At 40.7% G+C, this 25,081-nt stretch overlaps 2 protein-coding genes across 3 annotated transcripts in view; one reads left to right on the top strand and one right to left on the bottom strand.

The window, feature by feature from the left end:
* The window catches only part of iqgap2 (IQ motif containing GTPase activating protein 2), a 33,498-nt gene that overhangs the window by 3,344 nt on the left and 5,073 nt on the right, over positions 1-25,081 (bottom strand). Inside the window, exons 3-33 of one of the 2 annotated variants that reach the window (XM_037776915.1) lie at positions 21,762-21,918; positions 21,229-21,306; positions 19,549-19,625; positions 17,354-17,421; positions 16,453-16,566; positions 16,179-16,357; positions 15,266-15,353; positions 14,873-15,036; positions 14,166-14,253; positions 13,748-13,911; positions 13,429-13,589; positions 13,065-13,189; positions 12,796-12,959; positions 9,603-9,629; positions 9,191-9,281; positions 7,987-8,154; positions 7,750-7,892; positions 7,384-7,554; positions 6,926-7,009; positions 6,596-6,667; positions 6,425-6,494; positions 5,968-6,176; positions 5,617-5,769; positions 5,350-5,513; positions 4,932-5,156; positions 4,346-4,486; positions 3,055-3,139; positions 2,665-2,897; positions 1,960-2,092; positions 897-999; positions 665-806 (exon numbers count right to left, since the gene is read on the bottom strand). In XM_037776915.1, coding sequence (XP_037632843.1) covers positions 665-806; positions 897-999; positions 1,960-2,092; positions 2,665-2,897; positions 3,055-3,139; positions 4,346-4,486; positions 4,932-5,156; positions 5,350-5,513; positions 5,617-5,769; positions 5,968-6,176; positions 6,425-6,494; positions 6,596-6,667; positions 6,926-7,009; positions 7,384-7,554; positions 7,750-7,892; positions 7,987-8,154; positions 9,191-9,281; positions 9,603-9,629; positions 12,796-12,959; positions 13,065-13,189; positions 13,429-13,589; positions 13,748-13,911; positions 14,166-14,253; positions 14,873-15,036; positions 15,266-15,353; positions 16,179-16,357; positions 16,453-16,566; positions 17,354-17,421; positions 19,549-19,625; positions 21,229-21,306; positions 21,762-21,918 — 4,041 coding nt within the window. The remainder of the gene's footprint in view (positions 1-664; positions 807-896; positions 1,000-1,959; positions 2,093-2,664; positions 2,898-3,054; positions 3,140-4,345; positions 4,487-4,931; positions 5,157-5,349; positions 5,514-5,616; positions 5,770-5,967; positions 6,177-6,424; positions 6,495-6,595; positions 6,668-6,925; positions 7,010-7,383; positions 7,555-7,749; positions 7,893-7,986; positions 8,155-9,190; positions 9,282-9,602; positions 9,630-12,795; positions 12,960-13,064; positions 13,190-13,428; positions 13,590-13,747; positions 13,912-14,165; positions 14,254-14,872; positions 15,037-15,265; positions 15,354-16,178; positions 16,358-16,452; positions 16,567-17,353; positions 17,422-19,548; positions 19,626-21,228; positions 21,307-21,761; positions 21,919-25,081) is intronic. The other variant, XM_037776916.1, reaches the window with a different exon arrangement.
* On the top strand, positions 10,422-12,674 carry f2rl2 (coagulation factor II (thrombin) receptor-like 2). Its single transcript, XM_037776967.1, has 2 exons — positions 10,422-10,710; positions 11,102-12,674. The coding sequence occupies exons 1-2, from the start codon at positions 10,647-10,649 to the stop codon at positions 12,145-12,147; spliced, it is 1,110 nt and encodes a 369-aa protein (XP_037632895.1). The 5' UTR covers positions 10,422-10,646; the 3' UTR covers positions 12,148-12,674.

Raw genomic sequence — 25,081 nt, 5'->3', positions numbered from 1 at the left:
ATGAATCAATATAGACCAGGCATATTTTTGCAAAACAGTTTTTCACCATTCCAAGAAATTTAATAAAATAAAATATATAAATATAAATACAATTTTTGGAAAATCCTAACGATTCTGTCTGTATTCCTACAACTGGTTGCCAAAGTCTTGCTGGCGTGGCCTGTACACATTAAGCAATTACAACCAAATTTAAAAAAACACATGCATATATCAACTCAGAGAAATCCTGCATTTACATTTATTTTGCAACTTAAAAAAATTGTATATGCCAAAAAATAAGGAGAAGACCAACTCTCTAATACAGTCTCCAGTAAGAAACCGATCCAGACGGATACATGTTTATGGGCAAGATAACCCTAACCACTAAACCCCTTCCTTTTTGGACAGGAAACGATAGAAGAGCAGGAAAGACGACAAAGACACGCTACTGAGTGATAGCCACAAAGAAACACACACTGTGTCAAGAAGGGTTAAGTACAGTGCATCTAACGGCATTCATAGCAATCCAAAACTCTATATTATTAAATGTATATCAAAGACTGGATTATGGTACCCGATTTATAAGTTTTCATACTTTAAGAATCTAGATGATTGCAACATGAAATTGTGACAACAGGCTTTGCATGTAGCAATTTGTCTCAGTGTCCTCCAACAATCAACTTACTTTGTCATTAGAGTCTTCAAGTCTCTGTCGTCTCCTTCCAGCAGCTCAAACTTGCTGGTGAGGGTGAGGGAGATCTCCGTCTTGGCCAGCTGGCTCAGAGCACTCTCTTTGTTCGGGTCATTTGGGTCTACGGCTCCTTCACCTGAAATAGAGCATCATGGCGTGTAAAATGATAAATACACTAAAGAAATCAAAACAAATTATATATATATAAATGTTTGTTTGACCGTACCGAGCAATGTCTCTACATCAGGGACGTCTCCCAGGTCCTGCAGCAGCTCATGCAGCAAATCATTGTGGTCGGGAGAGATGGCCTCCAGATGTTCCAAAAGCAGCTGAACAAATACAGATGTGATTAGTCTTAAATATTTATTGTGTAACTAGTCACTGAAAAATATTGTGACACAGTGAATGAACCTTGTTAAATGTATCCGTAGAGAAAACAGCAGAACAGATTTATGGACCAGAGGTGCTAATGTTTCTCTTACAAGATAAACAGTTATATAACAAGTTATATAATAGCATAAGTATTGACTATGCCTATGGCACACAAATTCACCCAGTTAAGGCCTACAGATAATACAATAAAGACAGAAATGAATCATTCCCCCATTTAAACATTTTTTTTTACAGGAAAAGATAAAATGATCTTTGTGTGCAAAATGAAGGCAGAGAGAGCTTTTGCTCAAACCAACATGCACTTCATCTCCATTGTTATCCCTTGTGTGAATAAGTGTAGAGTGAAACTGATGACAAAAGGACACAGATGGCTTTAACCCACTGATGTCCTCACCACTATACCCCCTTTCCAAGGAAGCGGTCTGGAAATGTAAAGAAAGGAAATGGGGTGATGATGTAAAGAAAGTAAGTGGCTGTGAGAGAAACAAGTGATAAAGAAGGACGAGGAAGGGACAAGAGATGACGATACATCCTATTAACAGGAGGCGACATATAGCCGCCCACACTCAGTATGGAAACTGCAGATACACTGGTGCTGCGTTCCAAATCGCATACTTTTTCTTTTTACTTTTAACACGTACTGCAGCTGACCTTACAAAGTACGTACTGTTGCATGTAGTATGCATACAATTGGGACATACTACTTGTGAATTCCTAGTAGTACTGCTAGTATTAGCAGTAGTAGTGCGAATAATACTTGTTCTTCTAGTAGTGGTAATACTAAAATATGTACTACTGGTACTCATAGTACTAGCACAAGATAAAGAATCAGCATACTGTGCATTTGACTGCAACATTACAAGGGAAAGTGAAAGTTGAGAGATGCTTGGGTTTACCGTGTGGGTATTGATGATCTCATCTATTGAGATGTAGATGATAGGCTTGCTCAGAGTCACCATGTCTGAGTATTCATCAATATTAAACTTCTCCTCGGGTTCAGGGACATCACAAGCTGACTGGAAAAATACCCTGGAAGAGGAAGAAAATCAGTAGTTAATTGTTATTAGTGTCAAATCCAGACAGAGATAACAGCCAGCATTACTGGATTTCCTTTATTAAATGTGCCTGTGACCTTTTTCAGCTTGGATAATTTGCTCATGCTGACCATTTCCAGAAAATGGACTAAGGTTAATGTGGATTTCCAGTAATGATGAGTCAACCTCTTTGGCAATGTTAGCCAGATAACTGTCCACCTACAGGCCCCGGCCTTTCTTATTTGGGACTTTGTACAGGTCTGTCTGAAGGTCAGTTGATTTTTGTGAACACGTCTCCCACTTGCTGATACAGCAGATAATAGCTTCTTCCTTTGCCAGGATTACCTCTACTTCCACCATGTCAGCTTAACGTGTTCCCGAAAGCAAAATCTATTTTTGTATGTGCAGCGTCACTTGTACCAGAACTTGTACCCTTTATCATGTTGTTGTTTTTTAACCAAAAAGCATATTATAAGATGTCATGCAACGTTTGGACAGACAAATCAAAGCTTCTTCAGAACGTTTGTACCACCTACACAGGATATTAATTAATTTCTCCTTTCTTACCTAAACTTCTCATATGTCTGAGATATGTAGTTGTTCATCGGCGTCATATGTGCATTCTCGCCCTCAAACAGCTTATTGGCGGCAGCATGCTGCAGCATCTTTGCCACAGATCCCAGGTTACGACGCTGGTCTACGTGAAGCTGCCCTCCCGCTGACATGTCGATGATGTCGAAGCCGTCCGGGGCCACGATGGCTGGGTTCATGTAGCGGTAGTACAGCAGGTTTCCTACAATCTGTCATGAAAAGAAGAGAACACATCACTAAAAACTTTTGTAAAATTAAATAGCTAACTCACCTCAGCATGCTCACAATAACAACGCACTTAACACACTGTACTGTGAATGATAACACACAAATATACATGAACACATCCGAGGGCTTCTACTGTACCTTCATCAGCTCATCCTCGGACGCATCTGGAAACTTTTCATGGAGACTGTTCTTCAGAACTTTTGCTATGTATCTCATGCCATAACTACATGCAAAACAAAAAGCATTGATGGGACATCAAACACATAATAACATGCACATACTGTAGGACAAATTATATAGCAAGCTCATGACAGACTAGATAGAATAGAGGACTTATTGGAAGCATTGATACTTGCATTAATGACTGCAAGTATTGATGGATTTCAGTGTCTCTTTATGTATACATACATAACATGTGCACCATCTAGTGGTAAGTCTTTAGCAGTTTTTGAAATTTTGTTGGGATTTTTTTTTACATTAAATAAATAATCAAAAGATGAATATGTATGTCCCAATCACAGAACTGGGTTACTTGGATGTGACGAATGAAGAACACAGCAGCGTTCTGTTTTTGTGTTGGAGCAACTGACCAGATGACTGCTGGATCCAAAGCAATGATTATCTAGTAATGAGCATGTCCCAACATGCAGCTGAAACCTTAACAACCAGAATGAGTGGCTAATGACATGCCAAAGCATATGATCATATCCTGTCTAGCCCTATTTCAGTCATGTTGTTCTCATTATATTGTTGAAAAATAATATTACAAAAATAGAAGAGAGACAAAAAATAGAAAAATAGATTTTTAAAAAAGTAGGTCAAAAACAAAAGGATAAAAATGCTAGGTAATAAATAAATAAATAAAATCAAATGCAGAGAGAAAACAATTTTTTTGTTTCCTTCCAATTACTTTCACCATATAAACATGTGAAATGTGATTTAAGGAATGCACCATGACTTAAGGTATTTCCTGTTGAAACAATACTGAGGCAGGATGCAGGGGGTGGACAAAATAACAGTGACAGTTTAATGTCGTCCAGTACAACACAGCAACTACACCAAACTATGGTCTCAAGAGTTGAATCAACACCTCTCACACAGTCAAAACATATCAAAGTTTGGAGTTTTTACAAATATTGCATTGTATTAGACTGCATTCTACTGTATTGTGCTATTTTGTGCAAACCTGTATAACAGAAAGAAACTGAATTCCATCAAGTTTTGAATAACTTTGTTAGAACACTTTCAATGGAAAACGTCAAAAACACATCACATCTTATTATTCCTTACTGTTAATTAGGTTTAAAAAAGCCACTAGAGAGTCAACAAAATCATGCTGACCAATATGATCAGGCATGGACAAGCAGTACTGTCACAGAGAGCACAAAGGATAAGTGGACATTGACACTTAACAGGTCCTAAAACTTACGGGATATTATCCAGCGAGGACACAATGGAATTCAAGACCTTATCTGTAGCGGACCGTAGTGCCAGACTGGACGCCTCCAGCCTACTGCGTACTTCCTCATGTGACATGGCCTGCTCGGGAGTCACTTCATAAGGCAGTTTGCTGCGGGATGAAAACAACAGTAGGCATGTGTAAGGCTCATTGGTGTCAGTTTTCATGGCGGGGGTCTTTTTTACATTTCATTTCATAATTTCTAAAGCATACCATAAACTATTCGTGCTCGTATCAGTAATGTCAGTACAGTGTAAAAAAAAAAAAAGAGAGCTTAACCTTAAACTTAAATGTTTTGGAAAAGGTTACCAATACAATACAATGGGACACAACATGTAAAACTACCTGTAGACCCTCAACAGAAAATCTTTTCATTTTATAATAAAAACTACACAAATGATAAATGAACCCCCCAAAAATACCATAACAAAGGTCAACACACCTGACCACAGGGCACATCATATATATCAAATCACCATATATAGCAAACCTCGGACCATACACATGGACAACCACCCCTGTCAGCAATATTTTCACCCACTGTATTCCCCCCTACCTGGCCTCTCCTGTGGCCGTCTCCAACTGGTTGACCCAGGCTTTATACACGTCCACTGGGTTGGTGTTGATGCCTAAACTCTTGTCCTCGATGATGTCTTTGACCACCGGAGCCAGCAACTGCCTGAGAGTGTTGTGGCCGCGTGCACCTCTGTTGAAGCTCACCACCATCTTGATGACTGTTGGGTTCCCCGTCACTATGTCCTGGATCTGGTCCACCTTAGAACTGAGACACGTGGAGAAAACGGTACAGCTCATCAACACTGTCCGCCAAACAAAACACAAAATGTGCATGTGCGTTTTTGAGGAATTCCAAACTATTCTAAGGATCGTACAGTCACGTATGTAATCGTAATATATTATAACCATATAGTGACTTAATATTATGGCACAGTATTGATTAAAGCTGTAGTTCTCACTTGATTTCCTCTTCCAGAGCCGTCTTGAAGAGTTTGAGCAGCAGGTATTCTTCTCTCTGGTTAGAGGCGTAGTTGTACAAGGTGAAGACCACAGTGTCCATAAACTTAGTGGACCTGTTTTGAGGCATCTGGAAGATCAGCTTGGCCAGGTAAGGTGGATTGGTCTAAAGGGGAAGGAGGAGAGGAGTATATGAAGTATGAAAATCTTATTAAACCTTTTAAGTTGAGTAGATGCAAGTTGTAGTTTAGGATCTATTTTTGTATCACCTGCAGCAGGTAAAAGAGATGTTGGTAGGCTTCCAGTTTCCTTCTTTTGCCTTTACTTAGACCCTTGATACCAAGTCTGTCTCCTGTAGTCAAGTCCTCTTTACTCGCTTTATTTTTCTTATTCTTCATTTTCTTATTATGGGTCACGACATCCTTTTTCAAAGAAACAAACAACAAATGAGTCAAGCAGCTAAACTGGACAGGACAAAATATTATTACAGGAATCTAATTACAGTTCAGTGTTTGAAACCTTTGCATGAAACCTACTATTACCAAGCTATGAATGATGTCAATCACCATAATATCACAGTATAACTTTCCTTGCACACATCAAAATGAAGGGTTGCCAACCTGCAGGGTGATCCTGTTCTTCACCAGCAGTCCAATCTTTATGTCCATCAGGTTCAAGTCTTTCTCCATCTGCTGATTGGAGCGGATATTGGTGACTACTTCTTCCCTAAGCCGTGTCACGTCCTGCTCTTCCTGGAGGTCCTTGGCGCTTTGCTCCAGCAAGTGGACAAACTTACGCACCACTGACAGAGGAGGATCCTTGGCCCCAGCTGAGATTTGGCATATAGAAAAGTCAGTAAAATCACTGGTCTTTTATACATTCACACATAATGTAATGGCTTTTTTTTTTTTTTTAAATCATTCCCCCATCAAGTATTACATGTTTATTGTGGGCTGGGCAATACAGACAAAATCAGATATCAAAGTTATCAATGTCTAGTCTCACATCACAATATTGATATTATATCCATATAGTGCAGCTCTAACTTCAGGAGTGTAAAATGCCTTTTTGACTCACTTAGGGTTCTGTAGTCATGTCTGGCTTTGTTGGCCTTTAGAAAAGCCTGGATTTTCACAATTTCCTTATCCTAAACACACAGATAAAAGGGAGTCTTACACAACATGGAACCAACAACACAAATCCAAAGGATGCTGCTCAGTGATGCTGATTGACTGAAGTGTTACTCACATGAGCTTTGAAGAACTGCAACCTCTGATTGTATTTGCGTTTGGCTTTCCACATTTTCACCACAGACTGGATCTAAAAACACCAGTGTTTTATGTCAGGTCTCTGATACGGCAGCTATGTAACTAATGTTAGGTACTGTACATGCAAATTCATAATAAATGTTTACAAATCCAAACTACGATGGTTATTTCATTTTAGTTTGTGGATGATGATTTCCAGAGACTGGTGATAAAGCTTTCAGGGGTGCATAGCTTTAGAGTTGTCTAGTCATTCAATAAGTATACTTTTTAATATAATTTTTTTATATATAAAAGAAAATTAATTAATCACCTTGACAACAGAATCAACATTTTCTTGAAGCAAATTCATCCTGTCTTTGTACATTTTCTTCTGTTTGTAACCTTTCCAGCAGGCCTGCAAAAAAAAGAAAAAGCATTATTAAAACTGTAAGTGCATGCTACTATACAAGTTGTGTGTTTTACATCATGAAATACCACAGCATGGATTATTAAACTTGGGTAGTCGATAATTCTCCTAGGTGTTGTTTTTGAGGTGTTGTCACTGCTCTAAATAAATCATGTATGTGCTTTTTCTGATTTGGGATTTTCCTTAAAGAATAATGAAAAACGTAAAGATATACAGTTCGTATGCTGTTCGTAAACTAGAGTTCATTATATGGCCATCTTTATTGATTTATTACTGCTGCAATAGCCCACAGCCACATCAGGGATCTCTGAAGGTGATCTCATCTATCACCATTCACAGTTCATAGCGGATCCATACAGTACCTGCAGTTTGACAACGTGCGGTTCTTGCTGGCGTAGATACTCCATCCTCTGGGCGTGCCTTTTCCTGACCAGGTAACCTCTAACCCTCGCCTGCAGCTGCGTCACTAAGGATTCGTTGGCCATCCATAACTGTTCCCGGTTATATTCTGCAGTCAAACAGCTGACAACACTCTGAGGGGAAAAGGTATGTTTCAGATTGGGGAAAAAAAAAACTGTGAATATTATCTAAACAAATTAATAGAGTAATTTTAAATATATAATATCACTGAATCCATTAGAAGGAAATCATCCCACCATTGGGATGTAAGTATGTTAACACAATATTATTTAATGGAGAAGTGAAACTCTGCAGTAGAGCAGGGGTACCTGGATTTCCTCTTTACTGAGCTGGCCATCTTTGTGTTCAAATCCTTCAGGCTCCTCCCAGCTGCCCTGCCCAGTCTCCAGGTTATAGTAGTAGTCGTATGTGTCCTTCATGCAGTGTTTTACCCACACACTGTCGGTGCTACCTGGAGGAAAGCAGAGTGACCCTTTAGACTCAGTGAATGTCATATTGAAACCCAAATCTGAAAATCAGGTGTTAAGTGCAGTAAGTCAAATTACCTGTAGCAGCACTGTTTGTTTGTCTCTGCGCCAGTTCAGCCTGGTATGTGTCAGCACATTCAGGAAGCACAGCTCTCAGTCCGGCACTGGGAACCTGCAAAGCCTGCAGTGTATTCTGGGAGTCTCCCTTGGCCACAATCTTGTTAATGTCAGCGACTGCTGCAGCCACTAGCAACGAAAATGATGTTGATCCAGAGAAGAAGTTGTTGAGTCAAATATGAAAACAGCAAAGAAAAAAACTTGTGAGTAAGGGATAATCCACAACAAGCAAAAACATATTATAAATCACAGTATTGTGCCCACAATAATGACAGCATCAACAAATAGGCCATCTATAATACAATATCTATGTAACTGAAGTAAAAAATCTTATATCTATTCTCTATGTTATGAAGCACTTTTAGTGTTTTATAAAGAATTAGTATGAAACAATGTGTACCAAAGAACAGTCTGTGAGCCATAGCAACATTAAATTATGTCATAATCTTAATGTCAAACATCTATAAATGAGCTGAATAAGCTGAACTGCCACATGGCAGAGCAGTTCTGAAAGAAAATATCTCCAGGGAACTAAAGAAATACTGTATGTCTGTCTCAGGAACGCAACAGAAACAATCCCGATACTGGTGCCAGAGCATCAGCTGCCGTACCACCAGACTACAAAGCAGCTTCTTCCCCTCAGGCTGTGAGACTCATCAACTCATCCTCCACACTCCACGATATAAAAAACATTTTTGCTTTTTTGTTTTTCTTATGTAGCATAAATGGGACTACAACTGCATTTTGTTGCGCAACTCTGTGTTGTATAATAAAAAATAAATTAACCTTGAACCTTAGAAAAAAAATAAAAATAAAAATGATATCACGATTCATCTGTCACATGCCTACATGCGATCAAAACATAAATATTGTTTACTCATGTTTTGGGTCGTGCTCTTTAGATGACAACTTTGTGTTTTCAAAATTACAATAGAGTAAGTAAGTGACTAGGAGGAGCTGTAGCCTAGACGCAGCTGAAACAAGCTACTGTAGGAGTATTAATTTAGAACAGTAATGAGCTCTCTATCGGTATGTCAGAGTTGTGTGGTGATCTGAAAATAACTCACATCCTCTGGACAATCAGAATCTAGTACTCAAAGGGCTCATTGTATGAGAATAATGAATAGATATAGATGACTTAATGAGTGAAACTCTGGGTACATACACGTGAGAGCCTCCTCTTCATCCTGGTTGGCTGTGTGTATGGCCTCTTGGATTTGGTCCAGCCACAGTACTGCAGACTCGTCTCCAGAGCTCTACAATCAGGTGAAAACACAAGGTCACTTCTCTTCTTTTCAGATGGAAGATGGAAGAGACAAAACTTAGGAACATAAAAGGCATTGTTCATGCATAGCCGCACAATACTAACTTGATATCAAAGCATAAATCTTCTGAAGCAATTTCAGTCAAAACATTCAATGTCCGAGGTTAGAAATTCTTGTAATTATAGTACATTATGCAAATATATCAAGTTAGGGTTGTGGAGATTTTGCTCTACAGCAGCAGCACTTCATAGCAACACTGATTACCAACACACTACACAAGCTGGTGCTATTAGAGCAAATAATAGACAGTACCAGTTCCCCTGTGTCCAGAGGTAATATCTAAGGGAGAGGAAAAAATGTCAAGTGTTGACAATAGTTACACTGCAAACATGTCCTCGCCCCGACTCAATCAACCACTTTGTACTAAAACGTAGACGCTGACAATATAACATAACAACAACCGCAAAGACTGTTTATTCAGCTTGACTTCTGTTCTTGCTCTCAGGCTAAATTTAGAGATCTCTGGTGGGGACCGCCGGGTGTATCCCTGACCACAGAGCTAACAGGAAGGAAGTCACCATTAAAACACACTGAGGAAACTAAAAGAAACTTTTGTTTATATCTGCATGTGACCAATGATTTCCCAGGCAACTCATCGTGTATTGAAAGAGCGCGGCAGAGTCAGTCTCATGTAATAAAAAAAGAAATGTTTTCGTGTTAGACATCATTTCAGTGTAAAGTTTATGGCACAAACCAGAGAGATATTAATGTGTTTGTGTTGTGAGCCCAAAATGGTGTTAGATGTTTTGGGATATTGTGAGCTTTTGCATCTACATGAAAATGTATGCTATTTTTCTATTACACAAGTGATTCCTCAAATCCATAAAACAGACTGACCAACACTACTGTCACTCTCAAATGACTGAAAAAGCCAAATCACTTTTAATACCAAAACCCCATAGTAAACTAAACCACAACAGAATAGTTATTGTAACAGTAATCAGTGGGATTTGTTTATGGATCACAGCTGTTAATAAACCAATAAGCAGGGTCCTCCCACCCCGGTGAGTGAGTGGGCAGTTACTGACGCAGGCAGAAGGGAATTCAATTTTCGAGGTAGGACAGGAAACGTGCTCACTGCAGCGTACAAACAGAGGAGCGCCCCACATACAGTACACTAACGGGAAGCTGGGCTTGAGTACACATTGTTATCAGTTCTACTGTTAAGCTGCAGAGATGCAAAACAGCAAATTTCACCGGTGGAGAACTCCTTGATTTACTCAAAAGAAGCAACAGCGAGAGGAGTGAAGACGAGAAAAACCTTCAACACTCTGGAGACACAGACTGGAGAGTGATATGGCCGACTTCGTGCCGGGACTACTCATTTGTTTGATGGCAGTGCAGACCATTCAGCATAATGGTGAGTTTATTAAAATACTATAAGAGTTTACCAAAAGGATAAGTGCATTTATTTTTTAAAGCCAGGGTCTAAAATAAGATATATATATATATACTTAGACTTGAAACATTAAGCTTTTTGGTACACACCAACTGGTTAAGGGCTCATTTCAAATCAAAGTTACAAAACACAGGTTAAACTATTTTAATACAGCTGATGCAATAAGGATATTTAATAATGCATATTTTTTTAATAGAAATATCTGTTTGCAAAAAACAAGAGATATAACTAGAAAGTTTTCAAATGAACACTAAAGCATGATTCTGTAATGTGTAGTTTCAAATGTACTTTTACTATAAAACTAAAGTTGCTTTAAAGCCATGATCAACATTGTTTTTCTACCCATTTATAGGAAATAGAACCAGGACCAAAATCGATATTCCACCAGGTGCGATACCAAAGACCTTCAAGGGGTACAAACCTAACGTCACCAGCCGGCTGCTCTATCCCAGCACAAACCCTCGGCTGTATGTGAACACAGAGGACCCGGTGACAGCCTACACCACAGGGGTCCTGAGCACCAGGGTCATTCCTTCATCATACATCCTGGCCATGCTGGTGGGTATCCCCTCCAACGCCTACATTCTGGCCTTCCTCAGACTCAGAGCAAAGTCCTTGTCCACATTAGTTCTTTACCTGAACCTGGCCCTGTCTGACCTGCTGCTGCTGCTCTCCCTGGCGCTGCGTGTTCACTACCACTTCAACGGGAACAACTGGATATTTGGGGAAATCTCCTGCCGGCTGATCACGGCCTTGTTTTACGGCAACGTTTACAGCTCGGCTCAAACTATAGCGTGCATCAGTGTGAAGCGCTACCTGGCTGTGGTCAGACCGTTTCTGTACAGAAGGCTGGCTAAGACTACGCTGGCAGTGTGGACGTGCTTCGTTGTCTGGTTCCTGTTCGGGGCTGCCGTTGTGCCCGAGCTGCTGGTCAGGCAGAGCTACCAGGTGACCCAGCTGGGAGTCACCACCTGCCATGATGTGCTTCCCCTAGAAGAAAAATCCCATTCCCCACTGGTGCCATACAGGCTGATGCTCGTGTGTCTGGGCTTCATAGTGCCCTTCCTGATTTGTATCTATGCCCATGTGGCAGTGGTATACCACCTAGGGCAATCTCGCTGTGACTGGAAACCCTTTATCCGGGTCAGCACTGTGGTGTTCATCATCTTTGTGGTGTGTTTCTTGCCAAGCGGCATCCTGCATATCGCCCACTACATCCGCCTGTCTTCTGGTGGGGACGACAGACTGTATGGATACTACAGAGTAGCGGTGTGTCTCTGCTGCTTCCACAGTTGTCTGGATCCCTTCCTGTGTATGCTCATTTCCAAGACGGGAGCCTCAGAACTACAATTCATCTCCCTCCGCGGGATACCTCAAAGGCCCACTGTTATGACGTGAGACTGGAGGTGTGTGTGTGTGTGCACAGAAAAAAGCTTCTCCTTGCTGGACCATTGTTGGGAACCAGCAGGGAAGCACAAGCCCAGACAACAAAGAGGGGAATGTTAAAACGGGACACTGTAAATTTAACAGGGTGACACTGCAGTCTCTGTTAGATTCAAAACAACAACAAGCTCTGTGAAGTCAGCTGTAGGAATATGAGGATCAGGACGGGAACAATCAGACTGTGACTCCTACACAAGCCCATCATGTCAACCCAACTAAATCTCTAATTGGGAAACTGTTGGCTTGATGACACAGAATCATGTTGACAACAAAAACCTTTTTCTTTGCCGTGTTACAAGTCAGAATTAAATAAAAAAACAAAACGTTTTTTACATAAACATTTACTCTTGCCCTTCCAGTTTTTACTTACATGTATAATATGTACACACTGTAAAGTTCAAGTATGCAGTAATGTAAAATGAGCCACATCAGGGATGAGAGGCTGCAGTATAAATCCAATAAAACTAGTGATTAGAATGAGATAAAGTTTTGACATGTATTGATGTATATTTTTTCCATATATTGCACTTTGAGGATGTGAGAAGCGGAAGTTTTTTTTTCCATAAATACTATATAAATTAACTCAATTTAGAGTCACAATACCTGGCAGAGGAGTTGCTTGGTATGTTGCAGGACATCATGGTAGTGTTTGGCTGTGGCTGGGTTCACCCCTGTCAACTTGGCTGTAGGGAGGAGCAGGGCTGCAAGTGTCTGCTGATGGTCACCCGAGTTAAGCGCCTCATTGATCTCAGCTAAAGCTATGATGCCTGGAAGTACAAGACAAGAACCGTTTGATACTTGATCAGTCAATGTTTTTTATATTTATTGTACAATACGTAAAACCTAACCAGAAATCTGCAAGACTCTCTTACGTTCGTGCTCCTCGTGGACCTGAACGTTGACTGTGTCGATGCATTTTTGAACATCATTCCAGGCGAGAAACTCTTGGCCCTCTGCAAGAGACTCGCCTCGCAGTTTGATAAGAGTGTCAGCATACCTGAGGGGGAGGGCCATGGAGAAGTTCAACAAAAGTTTCATGACATTTAATGAACCACTAGCCCATCCTGTGGTGCTCTTTTGATACTAAAGTCATCCTGTACCACCATAATTTAACTTCAGTGAGAGCCACAGTTGCAGCAACAACAAAACAAGTAAACAAAAAGAGACCACGATAACCATCGACAGACATGAGAGCAGGGCAATTAGGGGTCTGAGGTTACAACTCAGCCATCTTACCGGTTGAGGTTGTCTTGGTCCATGTTGGTGAAGCCCAGAGGAGAGTCTGTCAGTTGCTCGATCACACCCTGGGGGTCTTTGGTGTCCAGCACCTCATTCAGCACCGCTACAGCCGACAGCATCTCCACAGCTACACTCAGCTCCTCGTGGCTCAAGCCAGACTAAGAAACAGAAAGGTCTGAATCACAGGCATGAAGTGACATTTAACTACTGTACAGTGAAGGTATAGCACTGACCTCCCCCTATACCTGTAAGTGTATTTGTTTCAGCATTTGTGTCCAGATGTTAAAGAGTCAAAATTGTAAACATGATGTCTCACCCGCCCCCCTTGTAGCTGCAAACTGAACAGCTCAGCCTGATAGAGGTTGGCAGCAGTTTGGTAGACAATTGGCAGCTGTGCCTCGGGGTTCATCAGCTCCTCCACCGTCTCCGCTGCGTTGCCAAGACGAATGGCAGTATTGATCGCTGCAACTGCCTCGAGTTCTGGTCAAGAATCACAGATAGTCATATCTTGCAGATAACCCAAAGCAAGGCATGTCAGTATTAAAATCACATTTCTTCCTTGCCTTACAATAACATTCTGAAATGCCTTTGGAAAACATTAAAAGATGTATCATGAACTGTACTGTGAAATGGGACATAGGCTCTACATGTGTGCTTTGAGAAGCTTGCTAGTGGGTACATATGTGATTTTCAATTGACCAGTAATTATGTATTAATAAAAAAAAGGTGCTTACTTCGTTTCTCTGCCTCAGCAAAGTCATTACAAGAGCTGACAACTCTCTGAATCTCCTCTTTGTCCACCATCGCAGTCCTCCCTCCATCCTGTAGCACAAAGATTAGAGAGATGACACTAAAATGATTGTTCAGCATATTTTAACGCAGGGCTATGGAGGGCAAAGTGTCTGGTGGTGTCAATTCAAACTGAAGTTACGGTGGCTGATTAGTTTTTCTCTAAAGGTGCGGATGGGCTTTTTCTGTATAACACAATATCTTCACTGCCTGAGTGGTGAAACAGTGTCTACGTTGCATCTGTTCAGCCAATCAAGTGCTGTGTGCTCACAAGAGTGCTTAAAAATGGAAGCCAGTCTGAGATGAGTCAGACGGACAAATAAAAAACAGGAAAAATGTCCACTTGAGAAAGCGGGTCAGACAAGAAAACACTGTAAATGTGTATGATTTGTTCCTATTCCACACACTTCCTTAAACACTTTCCTCTGAGTGAATTCATATGGACTGTGGCCTGTAAGAGTCATTTTCAACTGTGGCTCTCAGGACCCCTCAGGTACTACTTTTTCCCCGCAGTCTAGCCGGGCTTATTGTACGCCCTCAACAACTGCAAAAATTATCAAACTGCTTGGAAAGAAAAATCAGAGGTGCTCTGGCTCCTAAGGCCCCAAGTTGGGAACAACTGAGCAAACTAGTTCTGATTCAGTCAGCATACCTTGGATTTATGTTGGCAGTAGGTGGTGAAATGTTCCAGGTACCAGCAACCATTTGACTCCTGAACGCCCAGCAAGGCCAAGGCTTCAATCCTAAGAGCAGCCAACAGAGCAGCCTCATCCTGCGTTGACACCGCTTGGTTCACCTGCCTCACTGCTGCCTGGACTGGAGACAGGAAAAAAACAAGACAGATGTAATTTAGGTATAATATGTTTTATTTTACTGAAACAAACCAATTTTATGGAAAGTCTATCTACAGATGTGTGTTAATATGGACCAACACAGTACACAAGGTGGTCTTTTTTCATGCAAAAAGGAATGCATTCATCGTACTTAACAGTGTTTTGAGGAAAAAGAAGTATGTAAGTGTCATGTTGGGAGGGAAAGTCCTTACTGTTGACATAGTCAATGCAGCCCTGGATCTCCTGGTGAGTCAGCAGCTCCTCATAAACATCTCTTTCTTCAGTAGCAATCGAGGAGCGCTAATTGAGGGACACAAAGAAACATATTTGATATTCAATCCATATAGCATAACTAATTTGTACCCTGGTCACATACATTTTTTTCCTCCATTCATACTGATGAAGGTGCATATTTTACATATTACATTTCAGCCATGAAGTGGAAATGGATGGCTCCTGTTTGTACAGTATTTGTAAAGAGAATGGGAGGCGAGATGCCGGATGGCGTGGAGGGTTTGTTTGGTGAAGTACAGCTGACTCTGCAGCCAGTGGAATGTGCTGGCAAGGCCTGTGGAGTGAGTCAGTGCAGGCAACCCCTTTCAGACCTCAGTGTGGATCTCTCTTCAGTTGTTCTAGTTGTCAGTACTAGACACTGCAGTCAGAAACAGTCAAGTTTAAATTATTGCCATTACTCAAATTTGGTCTCAATGTTTTATATTCTTCTTTTTAGTAATTTCAGGCAGACACAGAAGGCTAAACATCTGTTTGGGGTCAACATGAACACATCAACACACGCTCTTAGACCAGACTTTGCAACCCTGTTCCCACCCTGAGTTGAATACAGATGTGAAATTGCATACAGTAGCTTTAGTGGAGAGGTGTTTTTTAATAGTGATGGCAATTTAATGTAATGTTACTGTTGTTTAAATGACACTTGAGTAACTGAATATCCGACTAGTCCAAAAAACAAGTGAAATAGAGATTCGTGAATAGGTAAGCAATAGAGAAACTAAACAAACTTTATGACAAAGACAATGAAAGTCTAATCAAGCCTTTTATACAGGGAAAGCCAGTAATGAACACTGAAACACAAGAGGTCACTGAAGTGTTTGTTAGGCTTCTCACCCTCCCGGAGGACTGATCCTGCTTACGAGCCTTGGCCTGGCTCAGCGTGTCCTGGTAGTCTTGGGCCAGAGCTTCCTGGGTGTTCCTCAGCATTGCGTTGGGATTATTAAGGGCTCCCATCGTCACAGACGTCTGACCTCGGTCAACCGCCTCATTGATGGCAATCACGGCAGCATGCACTGAGGACAACAGAGCGCGTTTTAACATTTTAGTGTGGGCCAAAAAGACATTAGGAAACAACACAGAGATTTAGTGAGAACGTCAGAGGACTTACAGGCAGCTTCATCCACTGAGAGCTCATTGGCCAGGATTCCTCCAATCTTACTGAAAGCTGGCATTTGAATGCCATACTTCTCCAGCTCACTCCTCATGTTACTGATCTCTTCCTCTAGAAGACAGATACATAACGATTGCAGGGGAAATTGTGGTGTTATAGAGCAAAGCATAGTAAAGGCTAAAACATACAGCATGATGGACAGTTTCTTTGATTTTCTTTTTTTGCTTTCGCCCTATCATCAAATGAAAATCATGATTCTCAGTATATGCAGTCTTTCTGATGATCTGTATAACTCTCAGACGTGTTCGTCACCATGTTCACCGTGTAAAATTCTCACAAAAGCATTTTCCCCGAAGTTCAATTAAAGTTAGTTAAAATTGGTAAAAAATAAAATCGTTCAGAAGTGATTGAAAAGCCTGTGTGAGTGAGCCCTGAGGCCTCTAAGGACAACCCAATGTCAAACGCTTTGAAGCCTGGTAGTCTGTGTGTCCTATTCAGAGTAATTTGAGTGGCTGCAGGGGATATTTAGATGAACTGAAATGTTGGAAAATTCAAACATCTAATTTACCGACGCAATGTTTATACAAATCTTCATAAAATGTTACATGCTTGAGAGCACATGATGACATTGTTTTTTTTTTTTCAATTAAATGCCAACAAGACTAGTAAATAAAATTACCTCCCAAACAAAGACGTTTCTCATTAAATGAACACAACTAGGTGCGTACACATCAGTATTTTAAAAAGCCCTAAGGCAACATTTATCCTTCATTTTAAAAGCAAATGAACAACTTCATTGTTTCTTTTATTGTTTAAAGAGGTGCATTTACACACATCATTTATTTAACTTTTGAGCTATACTTTAGTTTCAGTAGGAGCTGATTTTAACTGGCGTTACCTGTGAAAGCCACTTTCCCCAGCAGGTCCTGGATCTGTGGTGCGATGCCCAGTTTGTACAGATACAAGCTGAAATAAACCACAGGATTTAGACTGTAAGACGTACACACACAACAATAAAGAAGAAGCTTGGAACATTATGATATTTTACAGTCTGATATCATGAAAATGAAAACTCTCTTTTCCTTCAATGGTTGTGATTGCTCCTGCCACACTTGCACCACAGGGGGGTACTGTCGGCTCACAATACAACAAGCACTATCTGACAGCAGCCAGCCGGCTCACTGAAATCAACAAGCAGGTGGCTGGAAACTTCATCAAACTTTCATCTTCCCGCGGGTACCTGATAAGTGCTCATGAATTATAGATATTTCAGGCAGGTCTGGCAACAGCACCGCTCTGAATGGACCAGTAGTAGTAGCTGGTTATTCTGCCCTTTGTTCACACTGAGTGTGTAAACATGAAATGCACTCTGTCCTTGGGACACAGTGGGCTTTAGACGACTATCTCAACTCTGCTTATACAAAGGGTAATGTTTTATCATGCAGGCAGCTGATTAAGTCTGAGATACAAACACAGTAACAGCTGACCAGGATTAATGAAGGTGGCTGATTACTGACAATCAGCTGACTAGCTCGGAGCAACTAGCTCTCTCCAGACTGTGGATCCCTCTTGTTTACATGTTTCCTTCTTCCTTTTAGACCACGTATTAAGCCCTACCACTTCGTCTTATGCGTTTCAAAATGCTATGTTCTTTCCCCCCATTTCATTGTGTTCCCTTTCAATTTTTCCACCACACTGACTGCAGGAGCATCCGCTGCTTTGCCTCCATGTGTGCATGTGTTTGTACCCAGGGAAGCAGAGTATTCACTGGGTCCTCGTGGGACGAAAGCTGGACTCGCAGGAAGGAAGAGCACGTGTGTGCACAAGGAGGGAAGGAAACCAATTCTCTCAGGACCTGACCGAAACACTACAACAGAAAAAACAATCCAAGCGGCTCGCAAAACCACTCCCTTTGGCTGACTGGATGGGTCGGATAGATAAAATTAACCCTTCAGTTCATTCAAAGTCATTTCAACTGAAAAAGTGAGGGCCTTGTAAGGAAGTTGTAATTCTCCAGCCGCCCACGTTACAGTAAGACCACTAACTTTTTCTTTTGCAGTAGTATTACACAACATGTTTCACAAACCCAAAACCATGACAAAGACTTTACCCCTTTGTGGTGAGACTATGAGTAAAGAGCTGAGCACTGAAACACCACATTCAGTTTACCAGAAAGCCCCTGATTACATACTGTATAGACGTATTTAGGAGCAGTATGCAGAGAGTGGTTATGCTCATCAAAAGTGTTCAAAACAAACTAAAAAACTGTTCCAAGTAATTGACTCAGAGACTGAAAAGCATGTGAACGCGCCACATTGCAGCAATAACTGCCTATAGCTAATTGCATGGTGCTGTATAATATAACCTTGACCTACTTATGACAAATCATAAAAAGGTCTGCATTTGACAAGAAGCACTCTCTGCTTCACCTAAGTAGAAATAACATTTTCTAGTTCCTGTTTCATATCACGTACTCAGTACTATTTCTGTTATTGACATAGAAATTAGTGGTTGATCATGATGGGAACAAAAAGAAGCCTCGCCTGAACCCCATACAGAGTAATACAAATGTTAGTGTTAGCAGACCCAGACAACTGTCATCCTACATATGGAGCTGTTCTTATTTCCGTAACTTGAGTACACTGCTGTGTGGATGGCAAAATAACCACTCAAACCTCAAACCTGTCACATTCAAACCAAAGTGTTAGACATTGTCTGCCATAACCATCGAGTGAAAGTAAATGAATCCAAATTAGCCAGTGAGTAACCCGTCAGTGACAAAAAGACTGAGCAGATTAAAAAATCAGCATTAACAGACAAATGTCAGGCAATGCCCGTTAGCTCACAGTTTAAATCTAACTACCAGATACCAGCCCGTGGCCTTTAGGTCATCTATAACTAATAGCAGTTTAGTCCACTGGTTTTCATTTCTTTCTTGGAAGTGAAATCACATTCAGGTGTGGCACCTTCTCTGCCATTGCACAAACAAAAGACTTTAGACTGAGAGAGAGCAATTTTGTTGTCAGAAGTGAGAAATGCATGAAGACAGTAGAGTGAAAAATCACTATGTTTTCTGAATCCTTTTATTCTTACCTCAGTGCGTGTATGCAGTAAACCACCTTGGGCATGTTTTTGCGATCGTACACGTCTGTCGTTTCAGGATAGAATATCTGAAAGCAGAAACCAGCATATATTTATATATATAAATATATTAGTCACTCTTCTTTTATCTGTGTCTTGGCACTCTTTATTCTGCTGCAGCCAAATAGGAGCACATTATCTATTTATTTATTATATTAATGTTTCCTCGCATTTTAACCTGTAGATGCATGTTGTAAGGGGTGGACATAATAATAGGAACACCTGAAAAATATTATGCAATCCCAGGGAACTGCACTGCAATAAATGCTACCTTTGCGTAGCACATAATTTTCAATTTCAAAACAGGTATCTACAGATATTTACTAAATTAACTAAAAAGTGTTTTGTTTTTTTATCATGTCACACCTGAATAATACTTTCAACATCATGGTTTTGCTCAAAAACAGGGAATGGCGTAATAGTAGAAGCTACAGATAAGGTTACGTTCCTAAAAAGGCTCCATACTCCCAAAGGGCAGCACAGAGACAAGAGGCTATCAATGTGACCTTGTTTTCATTTCCAGGATACACCTCAGTGAGGTCTTTTGTGTTACCTCATAAAAGATGTAATGAGGTTAATACTGTTCTGTGAGAACTGCCACACCCTCATTACAATTTCATCCGTCTGTGTTTACATTCTTACATGCATGACGTGTGTGTGTGTGTGTGCAGTATGTGAATCATGTCACAGAGATGAAACTATTGACATTTTACAGAGCATTTGAGTTCACCACACCCATTTTAAATCATGCAAACACAGGTTGTCACAGGTGCTGAAGCATACTCACAATGTGAAGAAAAGTCATGTTAACTGATATAATATTTGTTACCCCCTTATTCTCTGCAGCTTTTTATCTTAAATGACTTAAAGTCTAATTTGACACAGTCTTGCTGTAGTCTCTCTAGACCCTGTCCTAGTTTGGGATTCTACTGAATGTATGAATGGATGGATTCTACTTTGTCTTAGTTGTAGCTACGAATCCTTAGTTTTAAGATGGTTTCTAACCTCTAAAATGAGCGATTATATACCAACCCTGAGTCAATGAACACAAAGTAACGGCATCCCAATTCCATAGTTTGTGTTGCAAAAGATCCCTTGAACGGGATCTCCCTCTCAGTTTTTCGTTTGTCTATTAGATGGGCTTGTAAAACAGCTAATATATCTTTTGAAAAAATGTAATCTGCTGAAAATGAATGACTCAACAACTCAAGTCTTGGTGAGTCTCCCTTCCTAAAAACACAACTCGTGTCTTTCATGATAACATAGGATTGATTTGTCTGCCGACATCACATGCTGTTGTGTCGATGAAGACTTTCACATTAACTTGCGTCAGGCCATTTTCTCTCTCCTTCAGCTTGTTTACCGTATGTGTTATTCCATCATGAATAGAATCTCAGAGAGATGCTCAAGTGATATTTTTGACTTAGCAAAGACTCTTACAGAATATCAACTGTTTGAGTTTTATAAAAGCTTTAACTTATCTGCAAATGGGGTACTTAATGTAATGTAAGAAATTATCTTTTCTTAAGGCGTGATGACTGACTGACGGATCACTCAATCGGGTCTGTATACTGAGTATGCTTGTATGCATGTTTGTGAAACAGGAAGCATGTGTCTGACTTACTGACTTACCTTGGGGAGACCTACTGACTCCATGGCTCGGAGCCACTGCACTGTGTTGTCGGTGTGTCTGAAGTGCAGCCCTTTGCTCTGAAGGTGAAAACAGGGTGAAAACAGGAGCACAGACATACAAATGTAGACATATCAGACACAAAGCTCAAAGTCAAGCTTATTTACAGTTTATTTTTCATAATGTGTACCACTTATCCTTGCATCTTTACCTATAAAATTGTTCCTATATTGTGTTACTGTACTACTCTACATGTCTCTGCAAACTGACCCCTGGGGACAAATAAAGTGTTTTGAATTGAATTGAAAAATCTCATTCAGACATTTTTGTAGTAGGCCCTAACAATCGGCTGCCACTTTTCTCCCTTTCCTGTGTAAAACGGTTTAAAACGGTCAGGAAGTGCCTGACAGATCTGAAAACAGTCTTCCTGACTGCTGTGCTGTAAACTGGTGAAAAATGCAAACGTAGTATAACTACGCCGTTACCTAAAGAGGGACGATGGAAAGAGTATAAATGCAAAAGAATGGAGGTGTACCTTATAGCGGGCCTGATCTCTGTCGTAGATTCTTTTCTCAGACACCATTTTGGGGGCGAAAAAGTTGGCAAGTTTGCCAAGGTAGACGCCATTCCTCAGTCCCTCCTCCAGCTCTGTGGTCGGGGGCAAATCCTCCTCTAAGCAGGCCTCCATCCACCTGAGTGTACACAAACACTGATCTCAGAGCAGCCAGAGAATTTTCTCTCTTGCAACCAAACAGACCTCAGAGGAAAATCGCCTTTGAGGAAGTAATTATACATTTCAAAATACATTTCTTATTCAAATCTATGTCTAATCTAATCTAATATACATCTATTCATGGCACAAAGCAGAGAATAACATTATGTCAAATTATTACTCAGCTAGCTGAGGTGAATATATATAAAGATGAGAAGAAACTATTCTCGGGAAATACAGAGCTTAACTCATCAATTCAAGTGACTGGATAGAATTTCCAGTTAAATCACCATGACCATTAAAATTTTGTCCCTCTCTGTAATATTTAACAGCATGCTATGGTTACAGTCAGAGTATGAACACACATCAGTCCACTCTGTTTACCCTGCCACCTGAGATCTACTACAGACTGCAGTGCAATTTATGAGGTGGCAGAATGCCTGCATGTAGTCCGCAACTCAATATTGGCTTTTCCTACACCTGCTGCCCTTCTGATCCAAGCAAGAACTAAAGACTGGGCCAATAACACGCAAACATAAATCATAATAAAAATGATCTCTTGCTGTCTTTGATCTATTATATAGACTGTTGGTGGGACAGTATGAATGTGATTTTAGTTCGAAGTATACCATCTTTAAATGAATTTTATAGGACAACACATGCTACCCAACTCCAGGCTACAATATTAATTGATTGTGTCAGTGCTGCTATACTTAACTGAAATGTTTTTGGTTAAACAGAGCAACAAAGTAGTGTGTAGGCCAGTGAGAACTGGGCATTGTTACAGGAAGCACCCACACTGAGCCCAGCATGCTTTAGGAAGGGGGCTGTGGACTGACATACAGTCTGAGCTTTGGGAGCAGGTTAAAGGTTAAAGGTTAGACTTACTTGTCGAGTGGACAATGTGAGGTTAGAGAGGTAAACAGTGAGCAAAACTACTTCAATTAGTCTAAAGCCTAACTGATCACTGGTGAAGGTGTGAAGGTGATTTTTAATCTCTACAAGGAATGATCACAGATTTGTTTGACATCAAGATAGACACTAAAAAATTTAACAGATGTTAAAAATAATAATGAGGACCTTCGTTCAAACTGATGTAATTTTCCTTTGAGAGGTTCAAGAGCAGAGTCAGAGCAGCTTTTTCAGCCAGACTATTCCCAGAGAGGTTAGGAAAAACCCATTCCAAAGAGCTAGTGAATGATTTATGGTGAATCATCAGGGTCTGAAAATCTGTTACACATTATCTTACTGCCTGGAAGTGACTTCAACTTAACCTTTACCTTTATTAGAGTCATACATACATGAAATTTTGGCCTCTGCATTTAACCCATCCTTAGGTGGGCTGCTGTAAAGCACCCGGGGAACAACTTGGGGTTCAGTGTCTCGCTCAAGGACACTGCAAAATGCAGACAGTAGGAGCCGGGGATCAAACCATAAACCTTATCGTTAAAAGGACGACTACTCTACCCACTGAGCTGCCCGTGTGCCCTAGAGACACCATATTTACCATCATGGCTACACCTCAAAATCCCCAAACTTATGTGTTATATTTTTACCTTTTTGCTCATCATCTTACACCTGACTTTATCCTTTATCTAATATACAGTGCTCAGTGGCTTTCATTCATACCAGCAGCTCCCACTGTACCTTTCCGTCTGCCAAGCAATAAAGCGTTCCCTCCCACATGCATGTGCACACAGACACCTTGTTTAGGTTAATTAAGGCCGTGTGGGTGCACAAAGGATCTAGTCTGCCAAAATATGTGTCAGCACATTAAAAGGACAACCACAACACATCATGCACTATCAACACAAACCCAGTGGAGAGTGTAGGTTAAGCACCTTGAGGAATAGAGCATCCTCGTAACCAGTTAGATCAGCTGATGCTGTAGATTATGCAAGAAAAAAGACCTCTGCCATACTTCAGTGTTTATTAGAATGGAAAGTACAGATGGTCGTTGCATTTTCGCTGTAAAACCTGGTGTAAAGCAGAACATTCATATCTCCATAGAAGTGACATAGTGGCGGGAATATAGTCATAAGGAACATCCTGCATGGGTAACAGAGCTCTCCTGTGAAACTTCACTTCCTGTACTTAAAACAATGTCTCCTTGTCTCCTGAAGCAGGACAGGCTAGCACTCCTGTTTACAACCCTCCAAAGCAGGCCTTCCTGTCATTGTCCGATCTGCGACTCACCGGGCAAAACAAAACACAGCTTTCTGGACTCTGGGACTTAAATCTGTCCCCCCCGTCAACACAATATTAGTGATCTCCTTTGCTTTCAGCTACAGTGTTTTCTGACTACATACTGACGGGGTGAATTCACAAAAAGGATCATTAGTGCGAGATCTTTTGTGAATCGGACTTTGAGAGGGAGCAGACAGTGATGCACAATTCATGGTGCTATCAGCAGCCGCGATCTATTCTTTGTGGATTCGTCCAAGAGTGTCTTCTGAAGGCTTGCGTCATGTAGCTTAGTCATGCTGGTCATGAGTTTGTGTTTGCGTGGGTGCCTGTGTGAGTGTGTAATGAGAGAAATTTAGCATATGTGGTGGGGTAGGGTGTGTTTGAAAATTAGGATAATATCCTTTACTGGAAAAATAACATGCTCTAGATATCCTGGGTTGGACCCGTATCACAGCAAACCAGAAAGGTTCCCATCCAAAATAGCTACAAATTAAACTGTCAACTGTTTACTCTCTGGTGAGGGGACAAAGTCTCATTCCTGAAACTACTGTGAGCATGTGTGTGTTTTGTTAGGAGGGTGTGTCTATCAACTGACAACACCACCAACAGTTAAGACCAACTTAGCTCTCTACCAAGTGCACTTAAGGGGACTTTGAACAACAAAGCACGTGGGCAATCTGCTATGTAAAGAACTCCGGGTAAATATGACATCGGCAAATTAGACAATAAAAGTTAGTTTTGCATCTTGCATGCATTACTACGACTATTCTTCAGTTGACCTAATGTCATTTAAGGCACTGGAAGCAAAGCAATAATCTTTTTGGAACAAAGTTTCTGTCTTTCTGTTGTGTCACACATTGTTGTCAGTGAGGATATTTTCATCGAAACTGCTGGTTGCTGTTTATTTGTTCATGCCGCTCCACCAGTGGTGCACTGGATAAAGGTTCCAGTTTTTA

The sequence above is a fragment of the Sebastes umbrosus genome, chromosome 8 (genome assembly GCF_015220745.1).
Source record: "Sebastes umbrosus isolate fSebUmb1 chromosome 8, fSebUmb1.pri, whole genome shotgun sequence".
NCBI classification, from domain to species: Eukaryota; Metazoa; Chordata; class Actinopteri; order Perciformes; family Sebastidae; genus Sebastes; species Sebastes umbrosus.
Note: the sequence above shows the minus strand (reverse complement) of the source record. Positions and strands in the feature narration are given on the sequence as shown.

Coding starts and splice junctions, on each gene's coding strand:
- f2rl2 (XM_037776967.1), top strand. CDS start 10,647: ATGGCCGACTTCGTGCCGGGACTACTCATTTGTTTGATGGCAGTGCAG. Junction 10,711..11,101: donor GCAGACCATTCAGCATAATG/GTGAGTTTATTA, acceptor ACCCATTTATAG/GAAATAGAACCAGGACCAAA.